Genomic DNA, 12,321 nt, shown 5'->3' on the forward strand with positions numbered 1-12,321 from the left:
GTTATTAGAGGTATAGTGTAGATTTCCTTCTGAAAAGAGCTAAATAATACAGTTCTTTTTGAGAAGCTGTGCTGTGTCCAGGAAGATGCTGACCACAATTAGCTAGATAGGGGCTTTAATAATGGTTTACCTCATGAATTTCAATGAGCAAAGGTGCAGAGGCAGATTGAACATGGGCATGGTGACACTGGGTTGCTGACCTGACAGAGAAGTTGTCAAGGAGTAGAAAAAGCAAAGTCTGGACAGTAAAGGGAAGCCATGCTATGGGATTATGGGAAAGACAGAGGAGTGGTAAAGAAGGAACAGTTCAAGGAGTAAGAGAAGCACCAATTGCAAAGGATTTGACGTAGAGGATTTTAAGAAAATAAAGTCCCAGCTTATGGCTATTTATTCTGTATAAAATGCTTAAAATAATCTAGCTATTGGGTCATAGTGATTTTTTGTTGTGTTGAGTTTTGACTACGTGTGTAAAAACTGCATGTCTGTTTTATTTCAAGGTACAGGTTTGCTTATGTATTACGGCACATGTGTTATAAACAGCATGTATTGGTATGTACTTACACCATGTATGTACATATGGTGTGTGTGTGTGCGCATGTGTGTGTACACATATTTGAAGCCTACCCACAGGCAGAGGGCTGTGCTTATTTTCCACCCTGCAGCTGGACCTAGCATTAAGTGAAAGTGCCCAGTCAGATTCATTTGTAGCCATTGAGTGTTTTAACAGTTTGAAAGCTATTAGAAATATAAATTTTAGGTTAACTCAAACTTGGATAACTTGGAAAATATTTGTGGAAAAACCAAGTTTTAAGACCATTAATGTCTGTAAAATAAAGAGAAAGAGTAAAATCAGCCTCTGCTTAACTAAAGGTTTATATTCATAGCAAATTAGTACCCTAATAGATTGACACAGTGGCTGTAGCAATGATTTCAAACATACTTACTATTGCGAGGATGGTGCAGGACCAGGCAACATTTCATTCTGTTATACATGAGGTAAGTTGCAACTGACTTGATGGCACTTAACAACAACAACAAATGGTTTGAAATGACTATAAATGATTCCTCAAACTTGGATAGTACACTGTTAACAAATGAGAAGGTGTTTTGATCTGTAGCCTAGTTCATATTTCTTTTGCTGTGTGCATATGTACATACACATGCAGATTTAAACATATAACACACTGCATCCTGCATGGCAACACCTCAACCTGACAAGGTATTGTCTCTAGAAAGATGCAATATCTCAGGCTTCAGTCGGTCATTGCCTGCTCCTTTCACTGTGAAGTGATTTCCCAGGTCAAAAGCAATGTTTTATAGAATACAATTGTGGAATACCATGATGGCATTTAAGATACCCAGCAACTCAACAAAATAGTGTTGCTGGAAAAAGCAAGACAGAGAGGAAAAGCAAATCCAAATCTAAAGTAATCTAGAGTATGTGTTCCACTGGGAATATATCTCTGCCCTCTCCAGAGAGAAGTGGTCCTGGGACCTCTCAAATGACATAGTTACAGCATGGCAGGGGGTGGTTCCTCCTCACCTACAACCTCTATAAGGTCAGCTTATCTCTGGGCTCCTTTTATGAAAGTCTGCTCCATACTCTTACTTGCTAGGTTATCTCATCTAGTCCCATGGATTCATTACCATCTATGTTCTGGCAACTCTTAAATGTATTTTGGTACCCTGGGTGTCTTCCCCGAACTTCAGAGGAATATCTGAATGCCTAATCTACTGGGATATCTGATAGATATCTGAATTTAGACTGTCCAAAATTGCTGATCCACCCTCACCTACCCACCTGTACACACAATAGACAAGCTCCCCTTGTTAGCTTACCCATCTAAAATCTTGTAGTTTTCTGTGACACCTCCAGCTTTTTTACTAGTCACTCCCAATCAGCAAGTTTTGTCAGCTTAGCCTTTAAGACAGACCCACTTTTCTGCAACCACTGTAGCTCATGGTTTCATCATTTCTCATCTAGATTATTTCAGACAACATCAGATTGGTGCCCTTGCTTCCATCCTTATCTCCCTACAGTCAGCCTATTCTCCTCTCAACAATAAGAGTAATCCTTTTAGAACTGAATGAGATCGTGTCATATCTTCTGCACAAATCTGTCATAGTGTTTATCTCACTCAGAATAAAAGGCAAAATCCTTACCATGGTTTACAAGGCCTAGATGATCCGGCATCCCTTGTCCCAGCTTTTGTCCATCTCCAATCCTCAAGTTCTCTCTGATCTCATCTCCTCCCCTCCCCTCCCCACCCTACAGATACTGTTTTTTCCACACTGGCCTCCCTGACCTTCGAGCTTACCAAGCACTTTCCAGACCCTGAACCTTTGTACTTGGTACCCCCTTTACTTAGAATACTCATCCCCAGATACTTGCATGGCTTGCCCTATTATTTCAAGACTCTTTTTTTTTTTGTTCAAATGTCACTTCCTCAGAGAGGACTCTCCTGACCTCCCTCTATAAAATAATGTATCCCTCCTCTGATATTCCCTAATTTTGCTTAATTTTTCATGATATTTATCACATATTGTTTACTTATTCATTGTTTCCTCTAATAAAATGTAAACTCTACGAGTACAGGATTTTGGTCTCTTTTGTTCACTGATGCAAGAAAGTCAGGAAAGGTATGCATCAGGGTTGTATCGTTTCACCATACTTTTTCAACCTGTATGCTGAGCAAATAATCTGAGAAGCTGGACTATATGAAGAAGAACACAGCATCAGGATTGGAAGAAGACTCATTAACAACTTGCATTATGCAGATGACACAACCTTGCTTGCTGAAAGTAAAGAGGACTTGAAGCATTTACTGATGAAGATCAAAGACTACAGCTTTCAGTATGGATTGAATCTCAGCATAAAGAAAACAAAAATCCTCACAGCTAGATTAGTAAGCAACATCATGATAAACAGAGAAAAGATTGAAGTTGTCAAGGATTTCGTTTTACTTGAATCCATAATCAATACCCATGGAAGCAGCAGTCAGGAAATCAAGGGACGCATTGCATTGGGCAAATCAGCTGCAAAAAACCTCTTTGGAGTGATAAAAAGCAGAGATGTCACTTTAAGGACTAAGATATGCCTGATCCAAGGTATGGTGTTTTCAGTCGCCTCACATGCATATGAAAGCTGGGTAATGAATGAATAAGGAAGACCAAAGAAGAACTGTCACCTTTGAATTATTGTCTTGGTGAAGAATATTGAATATACCACAGAGTGTCAAAAGAACAAACAAATCTGTCTTGGAAGAAGTACAGCCAGAATGCTCCTTAGAAACCAGGATAGAGAGACTTCGTCTTACGTGTTTTGCACATGTTATCAGGAGGGAGCGGTCAGTCCTTGGAGAAGGACATCATGCTGGTAAAGCAGAGGATCAGCAAAACAAGAGGAAGACCCTCAATGAGGTGGGTTGACACAGTGGCTGCAACAATGGGCTCAAGCATAGCAACGATCATGAAAATGGTGCAGGACCAGGCAGTGTTTTGTTCTGTTGTACATAAGTTCGGAACCCACTCGATGGCATCTAACAACAACAACAATATGGCTTGGCACATAGTATACACTCAATAAATGTTTGTTGAATTAATTAAGACTAAATCACTAAATCCATTTTTGCATTTCTATCTCCATAAGCCTTTGAGTTCCAAGACGTATTGGTCTTCTGAACTTTAGTTATCATGAGCTGCTGTTGAATCCAGGTTTGTGTTATTGATCAAGGTGTTGGAGCCAAACACATCTGCTCAAGTGAGCCCATTAAATCCAGAACTTCTGGTAAATATACTACATCAATAAATTCAGCCACATCTAAACCTCTATTCTTCCTTCCTTAGTCAAGCAACCTCAAAATCTGTCCCCACATGTATTCCCTAGCTGTCTGCTGATATAAACTAGCAAAGCCTTGCAAAGGCTTCTCCTCCACTTTGACACTAAAATTGACATCAGGGAATGCCCTGTGTCATGGATTGAATTGTGTTCCCACCCCCTCCCCCCAAATATGTGTTAGAATCTTAACACATTTGGAAAGAGGGTTTTCTTTGTTGTGTTAATGTGGCCATATCAGAATAGGGTGTGTCCAAACCTAACCCTGTCTGAGTTACAGAAAGCACAGCATAGATAGAGACAAGTACAAATGGAGGGAAGATAGATGGCCATGTGAAGATCTCCAAGGAGCTGAGGAACACTGGGGCTGGAGTGGCTAGTGGGTTTGAAACACCGACCTTTCTTTAAGCAGAGCACTTAACCACTGCACCACTATCTAGATCAAGGGAACATTATATGCAAAGTAATGAAAACACAAGAGAAGATGGTTTGTTCAAGAACAACCAGGGCATTCACTGTGGCAGGAGTGTGAGTAGTGACGTAAAAAGAGTCTGAAAAGGTAGGCAGAAATCAGTTCATAGGGGGCTTATTTGCCAGATTTTATCTTATAGGAAATGAGGCATTACTGAAAGGTTTTAAGTCAGACAATAACATGATCAGTATTGTATTTTTGAATAATATGGGAGTGATATGGAAGACAGATTGGGATAGATTGAAATTGGAGGTATGGGCTTCTATTAGGAGCATGGGTATTATCCTAAGGAGGGGATGATGAGGGCTGGATCACAGCAGCAATATTAATGATGGAGAGGAGATAAGCTTGAATGCTACAAGAAGAAATTGAAGCTTTTGTATTTCAAATGTGTCAAAAAGATGACAGATGGAAACGATAGTGTTCCTCAATTTGTCTCTGCCTTCCTGTTCATGCAATAATCCTGATTAAAGTCTTCGAAGAGTCAAAGGTATTGTCTAGGTTAGGTAAACATTATACAAGTTTTCAGACAACAGTATATATATATAAATATTGTTTTGCAAACAGTAATATTTTATATTTCCACATTGAGGAAATAAACAGATGTGAAGATTAAATATTTTATTTTATAGGATTTTAAAAGACATAATACGTAAACCTACTTATACATAAAGGAAAATAAGAATTTTAAACAAGGCCTTATCACATGACAGTACCATCACTTTTACCTTTAAAGCCTTATCTTGGGTAGCTGTCCAAAAATAAGGACCAGCAAATTTAGTTACTAGGATATTTCCTATGTTTCGTATATTTAAGCTCTTTATTTATTAGACCAATTTATTATTAATTCATTTGGAGCATAATTGCTTATCAGTTAGATTTTTTTTCCAGTAATAGATGAATTGGTCCCATTTGGAGATTCTAAGGACCAATTTTAGTCAATATTTTCAAAGAATTGTAAATCTCAGAAACACAGAGTCTTAATAAAGATAAATATTAGCCACCAAAAGAGACCTAAGACCCTAAATAATATATTTATAGTCAATCCACACCTATGAACATTATAGTATGCATTAGTGGATAGATATATTAAGACAGAAACACTTACTCAGATATAATCTATTTTCATTAACATGTTAAAGATCGTAAAATTCTAGATTATACTTTATATTGAATGGCATGAAATACTAAAGAGGAATTGTTATATTACAGAATATTTTGTTAAAGCATTTTAAAAGTTTAATGGAGAATAAAAATTTGATCCTTTGAAATCAGGTGAAAAGATAGACAAGCTTCTGAGTATTTATATAGATTAATACATTATAGATTAATAATTTCTCTTAAATTAAATGTATTTCCCATTAAATCAGTAGGCATTCTCTGTATGAGCAGTTATTTTTCTTAAAATTTATTTTGTGATAAGTCCATTTTTGGTCACAGAAATCTACTTACACATTTATGAACAATTATATATAGAAAATGAAAATGCTCTTAAATGGAATACATTGTATAAAAATCAAAATCATTTTAGTCTTTTTTAAAAAACAAAATAGAGAAATAAAGATTAAATCACTTATAGCATTTACATTTGAAATCCTACTAAGTAGACAGGCAGTCTTTGAAATATACACTGATATTTTTGTATTCTGGTCATCACTTAATTCTATTTCTATTTCTCTTGCTTTAACATTTTAGTGATATTCACAGTAGTTTAATTTTTATCATGTTTACCTAAAAGCTTTGTGTTTTATATTTAATTTTAAGGAATATTTTGCTTCTTTTTCATTAAAACTTTCTTTTAATGAATATTAGGCTTCATATTTAAAAAATTAACCTGAAGCAACTGTCCTGCTTAGTAATTTTCAAATAATGAGTAAAGATTCAGATTGTATTTTGGAAAAGTGTCTACTATATTAGGAATAAACACTAGAAATTAAAGAGTAAATGTGTTTCCATGACTCACATACAGTACAGTATATTATTTTAAATTTTTCTCTAGAGCCGTTTTTTAAATGAGTAACAAAATACTGCCCTCTCTGAAATGGTCCCTTTTTGCAATGATGAAGTTAAACACATCATTTTAATAAACTTTTTAATATGACATTTGCATTCCAAAATTAATAAATTATAAAAATTACAAGTACTTTTGTGTGGTTAAAAAACAAACACATACATTTGAATTTTCTGATAGTAAAATAAGCAACATACCAGTTAGAGTTTATATATACAAAATTTGAGCTACTGTTCTATATACTTCAAAATTAGTGATTTATTTAAATAAATTTACCTATTTGTCCTAGAAAACTTAGCTTTCTGCCTAATGAAGTGACTCACTTAACGATATTATTGCTTAGGTTATAAAATTGACCTTCAGAGTATTATAGCCTATAAACAAATGCTTCATTCACTCCCACTACCCCCATCCCCCACCAAAAAAAGCCTACCAGTAGTCTAGCACAGTAATGATAAATCTTAAATTAAAAACTGTTGTGCATACAAAGCAGAGGAAGTTAAAGCAGCTTTCACCATCAAACATAGAAAGAGTTAAACCATGGCCTTTAAGATTTCGTTATTTTCTGAATACTTTTAGGGGTGACATTAAGCTACCACATTTTAAAATGTTTTAAATGACAAATATTTTACATTTCATGAATACTACATTAGCATGTTTAATTATATGTATTATTTCCCTTTGCCTGGGAACTAAAATGCTATAGGGTCTCCCAGACCCAAAGTACATGGCACACATGGAGTGTGTTCATCTCACAATGAGAATTAGAATATTTAAAGATGAATAACTATCCAAATCACCATTTGTAGCCTGAAAAGAGTAATATACCTTCAGATGTACTTAAAAGATAGCCAAAATATAGACTACTTGTGAAAAATCTAGCCTGCTGAGTAAACAATTATTGTAACAAGTAATACAAATAATTTTTTTAAAGTTCATTTAATAGAAATTAAGAGAATTATAAATCTAATGTATAGTTCTTAATATTCCCAATTACTTACAAGTGTTTATAGATAACAACATTATAGTAGCAAAATGTATATTTTTTAGCTTTGTTTCAAATGCTGTGTAGCATAAGAACCCACTGCTCAGAGATGTATTTTTGCACTATGGAAAAGGAATGTGAAACAAGGCATTTTCCAAACTGCTGAAGCCCTATTAGGTAATAAAACCTGTGAGAATGTGCACTAGTTATTTATGGCTTAAAGTGCTTGGGTCTAATCATCATTTTGGCCTCTTTGAAGGAGGACTTATAGCCACCAGGATGTGCTTCATTCACACCAGGCCAGGTGCCCCAGAAAATCCCATTCCGGACACCTCTGTATTTTTGGTGATAATATTTGCCATTTAAGTTTGCAGAAATACATGCATCAAACCACCAGCCCGAGCTGTAGAAGAGCCCACAGTTCCCAGAGGGATACCGATCATTGTCTCTATCTGGGGTGGTGAAAAATTTCATATCATGGTTGTAGTGTTTACTGAAATGTAAGGCATCTCCGGCCGTGCCATTGTAGTTACCAATGTGAACACGGTATTTGAGAAACTCGTTACCCACATAAAACTGATCATACAAGGCATATAGTTTGAGACCATTGAAGTCTTCAAGATCTATTCTCAGAATCATTTCCTTACTCTTGGTCAGAAGATGGATTTTATCATTCCCAAGCCAAAATTCTCTTCTGAGGTTTCCAAAGCCTACTTTGTACTCTTGCCATGTTCTGTTGAAGTTGGTGCTTCCATCGAGACGTGCCTGTAGCACTGTCCAGCCTCCCCCCATGGTGTCCATGTCGCAGTAAACTTCAAAGCTACTATTTTTGGGATCAGGTGTAACTCTGTAGGTCTCACTGCTTCTTTTGCCTATTGCGTGGTAGTCAGAGCAATCTTTATATATTAGATGTTGAACTGAAGAAGGAAGAAAAGAAAGGCATTGGATTTTGTTAGTAAAAAACTACGTAACTGAATAATTTTCTATATGTACAAAGAGAGTTTGATAATTCCTTCAATGACAATAATGAAACCTTGCCCTGCTAAACCTACTTGAACCTTTCAGCAAATGTTTGTCAGGGACTAAGAAATAGTTGTCAAAAGGACGTAAGAACTGTATTTTGCGAAGTGGTGTGTTATTGAAGCAGAACAAGGCTTTCAAACATACTCCTTTTTGATGATAATGACAACATCAACAACAAACAATTGTATTAAGAATAATAAATAAAAGTATCAGCTACAATTTAGTGAGTGCTACCTGTATGTTTTAGGTACCATGCCAAAGACTTCATAACATTTTCACACTTAACTGCATATCAACCTTATGATGAAGGTATTATTCCCAATTTGCAGGTGAGGATAAGGTTAAAAGAGGATCAGTGCCTTTCCCAAGTTCATGCAAGTGGCAAGTGGCAGAGCCAGGACCTGAACTCAGATCTGTCTGGCTGCAAAGCTTGTTCTCGTAAGCACTGCATTCCTTGGTCCTGAAAGTCAGATGATTCCAACTCTCCCAGAACTACATCCCACACATACAGAGGAAGCACAGGCTTCTATTCCCTTTTGCCTACGTGGCTGATTGTCTCCATTGTCACAAGGTTTTACAGAATATGTTCCAAATGATGCATTTTAAAATTCTAATATATAGCATTGATTATAGAATTATTTTTATTTTACTTGCATAAGAACTAAATAAAGAAATACAAGTAAAAAAGAATTTTTTTTTCAATGATATACTAATGTTCTGAATTTATTATCCAGGAAAGTATTTAGCCAGTGTTTCACATGGTTGATTTCTAGAAAGAAATGATAGGTGATTGATTGTGTTCAGGATAAGGGCAATAATCATTTAACAGGGTTCCGTAGGAATCAAAGATAGACATTTACTCCCAGATAATTTTTATAAAAATCCTGTCAGATAAGTTTAATATAAGCTCCTCTCAGGCACAAAAATCTATTAATGTGTATTTAGAACTTGTAATATTTGGATATTTCCCCAAATCTTTTAGAAAAGTAGACAGTAGAATCTTGTTTGTATCACTACAAGTTGCCATGCAACACCAAATCTAATGTGCATCTAGGGATGTCACCTACGACGTGAACCTCTGTGCTAGCCATGTACAGCCTACATTCAGATACAGGCCGCCGGGGTACTGGCTGTGGTCCTTGGAACCCTGATCCACCCTCACTGGTAGGTTTCCTGGGGATAGAACATGCCTGCAGAATTGTTCCAGATAAACGGGCTCTCTCCCTGGGCACCAGGACCCCTCAGCCTCAGACTCACAGTTAAGTGGAGGTCTTAGTACAAAGATGGCTTTACACAGTGTAGGAAGACCATCAAGGCAGGTTCCAAGAACTCAAGTGGAAAGCCCAGTTTCAGGGAGCCAGTGGCCCTGTTGGAGTTCATGGGCAGAGGAAGTGGTTAGGTGTGTCGTCTCGAGTGTATATTTATTGAAGTTAAGTTATTTGGATGGTGAGGGTGGGTTCTCTTTTTATATGCTTGAATTCTGATTTGAGGTAAAAGAGAAAAAGAAATAAGAATGTACTCTTTCCCTTAGAGGCATGCCAAAACTCTCCCCTTATAATGTACTTGTGCCACAAGATCTCAAAGCAAAATGTTTTGCACACATATGAAGCCGCATAGCTGCTTTTATTCTATCTATAAACTCTCCCTTTTTCACTAGATATTTGGGATTATGGACTGCAGATTACTTGCTAAAACTTTTCAAAGCCCTCCTGTTGCTGCATGAGAAATGGCACTTAGCCAACCATAAGGAAATCCTCCAGAAACTGCTCTCTGATGAACAAAATGTAACTGTAAACATTGCCTAATCTCCATTGTTTTCAAACACTTCAGTGAAGAGATAGACGAGTTAAATGCACTGAAACATTAAGACAGTCTCCTTCTGCTTCAGCTTATGTGTAGGTCTAGCATCAGTAAGTAAGATCTTAAAATTGAAAGTACTTTCTAATGGGTACAAAACCAAACCTGTGGCTGTAGAGTCCATTCCGACTCATAGTGACCATATAGGACAAAGTAGAACTGCCCCATAGAATTTCCAAGGAGTGCCTAGTGGATTTGAACTGCCGACCTTTTGGTTAGCAGCGGTCGCACTTAACCACTATGCCACCAGGGTTTCCCTAATAGGTACAGAACAGTCTAATTATGGTTTCTGTAGTTAGGTCATATGTAATTTCTATAGTCACATTTGCAAAGGCATTTGTTTTTTGTACTACCTTGATGAATAAAAGGCTGATTTATTTACTCCATCATTTATTTAGCTTATTTGCTCAGGTTAATGTTTGTAGATATTGCATAACTACATAACATTAATAAATAAATGATGAGAAAACATTATTATACATACCTGGACGTGATTGTATTTGTTCTTGGCTGGGACACTTCGATGAACATTTGCCATCCAGACTGTTGACAACAAATGTTAGATTGGCTACTTTGCTATCAACGTAGTTTTCAATGTTGTTCATGTTTACAAGATTCAGCTTCTCCAGGCGATCATGAAGCCCGTCTATCTCCTCTTTTGCATTCTTCAGGTCAGAGGAGAGCTTGTTAACCTCATTCTCTAATTCTCTAACTCGGTTGTCAGCAGTCTCTCCCGGGGTTCCAGTGCTGGGTACCAGGAGTCCATTCGTGCCCGGGTCTCGGTTGTCATCAGCCTGCAGTTTACAGTCGTGGCAACATTTCTTCAGGTTACTTACAATTTCTTTGAGGTTCTGAACTTCTTTGAACACTTCCTCAATCCTGCCGAACTGCTTTGGGAGCTGAAGAGTCAGGGGAGGCAGGCTCACCTGGAAGGGACATTCTCCTCCCTCCTCGCATTTCCCTCTGCTTTCCAGCCTCACCGGGCAGGCATCCTTCATGGCTTCATCTCTAACTTCCTCTGTTTCACTGTTTGCCACAACCAAAAAACTCTGAGCAGCCAGGACAGCCGAGCTCAGCCAGCACAAGTTAGCTAGCTTCATCTTCGCGGTGGCGCTTACCCCAGCAGGGAAGTGTGTAAGCTGGAGCTGCTTTAATAGCGACAGCTGCCTGACTCAGGCTTTCTGTGTTTCCAGAAAAGGGCGGGAGTGCTTGCATCACTAGTTTCAGAAACCTAGAGGAAGAGGAGCTCGTCCTTATCAGTGCAGATTGCCAACATGGCTATTTATTCTCAATGAGAGTAACATGTATCAGAATTACTGCAGTGGGTCAGGTGCACATATTCCAGACACTTCACTTCCATGTTTTAGTTTGCAAAGCACAAGAAAAGTCTTATATTTCAAAAACAATTTGTTAAATGTGTGCTTGAAATAAATCATATAATTATACTTACCACCACTGGAGAAACTGGTTTTTAGAGATAAAAATTAATGTGCCAAATATCTAGGTTGTCTGAAGAACAGAAAATGTTACTAAAATGGAAATATCCCTCTTAGAATGTGGCATTGAGGATCTCGTGTTTTCTCTATGTTGGACTTTTAGGTGAAATCTCAAGCACTTTTAAAAGTTTCTAAGCCTAACAAAGTACAGCTTCCCGATTCTTGCAATTTTTTGTTCTCATCTTTTAAAAAAGGGAAGAAATACTTGTAGAGAAAAATACTAGTTTCTATTCCTTTGACCATAGTGTAAAAAAAAAATGCCTAAATAATGAAAATGCATTTAAAAGTACATCATAGTCTTTAACAAAACCAGCAGCCTCCCGTCCTTTGTCTTCACCATTTTTGTGACTGCACTGTCGTCTTCCACACCCGCCCACATGTGAATCTTTGACCTAGTCCTGTCTATGTTCCAATTCTTCTGTCTACAGCTGTCTTTGCCTTCCATTCCCCCTGGCAGCCCTGTCAGTCCGGCCTCTATGCTTTCTGTCTCTTAGAGTGGGCTCCTCAACCCAGTCTACGTGCACACACTCTGTTCCTTGCCCCAAACTTGTCAGTCCTCATGGCAGTGGTTTTAAAATTTTCTCCTCAGAGGCTGAGGGCAGCTTCAATCTAAGAAACTGCCCCCCTTTTCGTTTGTTTTGC

General features: G+C 37.4%; 2 protein-coding genes across 4 annotated transcripts in view; one reads left to right on the top strand and one right to left on the bottom strand.

Annotated features, from left to right (window-relative positions):
* CCDC146 (coiled-coil domain containing 146) overlaps positions 1-12,321 on the top strand; it is a 177,164-nt gene that overhangs the window by 38,452 nt on the left and 126,391 nt on the right. The window lies entirely within an intron of this gene.
* FGL2 (fibrinogen like 2) lies at positions 4,914-11,352 on the bottom strand. Its single transcript, XM_049893105.1, has 2 exons — positions 10,668-11,352; positions 4,914-8,220 (listed from the first exon to the last, which is right to left on the bottom strand). Exons 1-2 carry the CDS (start codon positions 11,281-11,283, stop codon positions 7,514-7,516), a joined length of 1,323 nt encoding a protein of 440 aa, XP_049749062.1. The 5' UTR covers positions 11,284-11,352; the 3' UTR covers positions 4,914-7,513.

The sequence above is a fragment of the Elephas maximus genome, chromosome 8 (assembly GCF_024166365.1).
Source record: "Elephas maximus indicus isolate mEleMax1 chromosome 8, mEleMax1 primary haplotype, whole genome shotgun sequence".
Classification (NCBI taxonomy): domain Eukaryota; kingdom Metazoa; phylum Chordata; class Mammalia; order Proboscidea; family Elephantidae; genus Elephas; species Elephas maximus.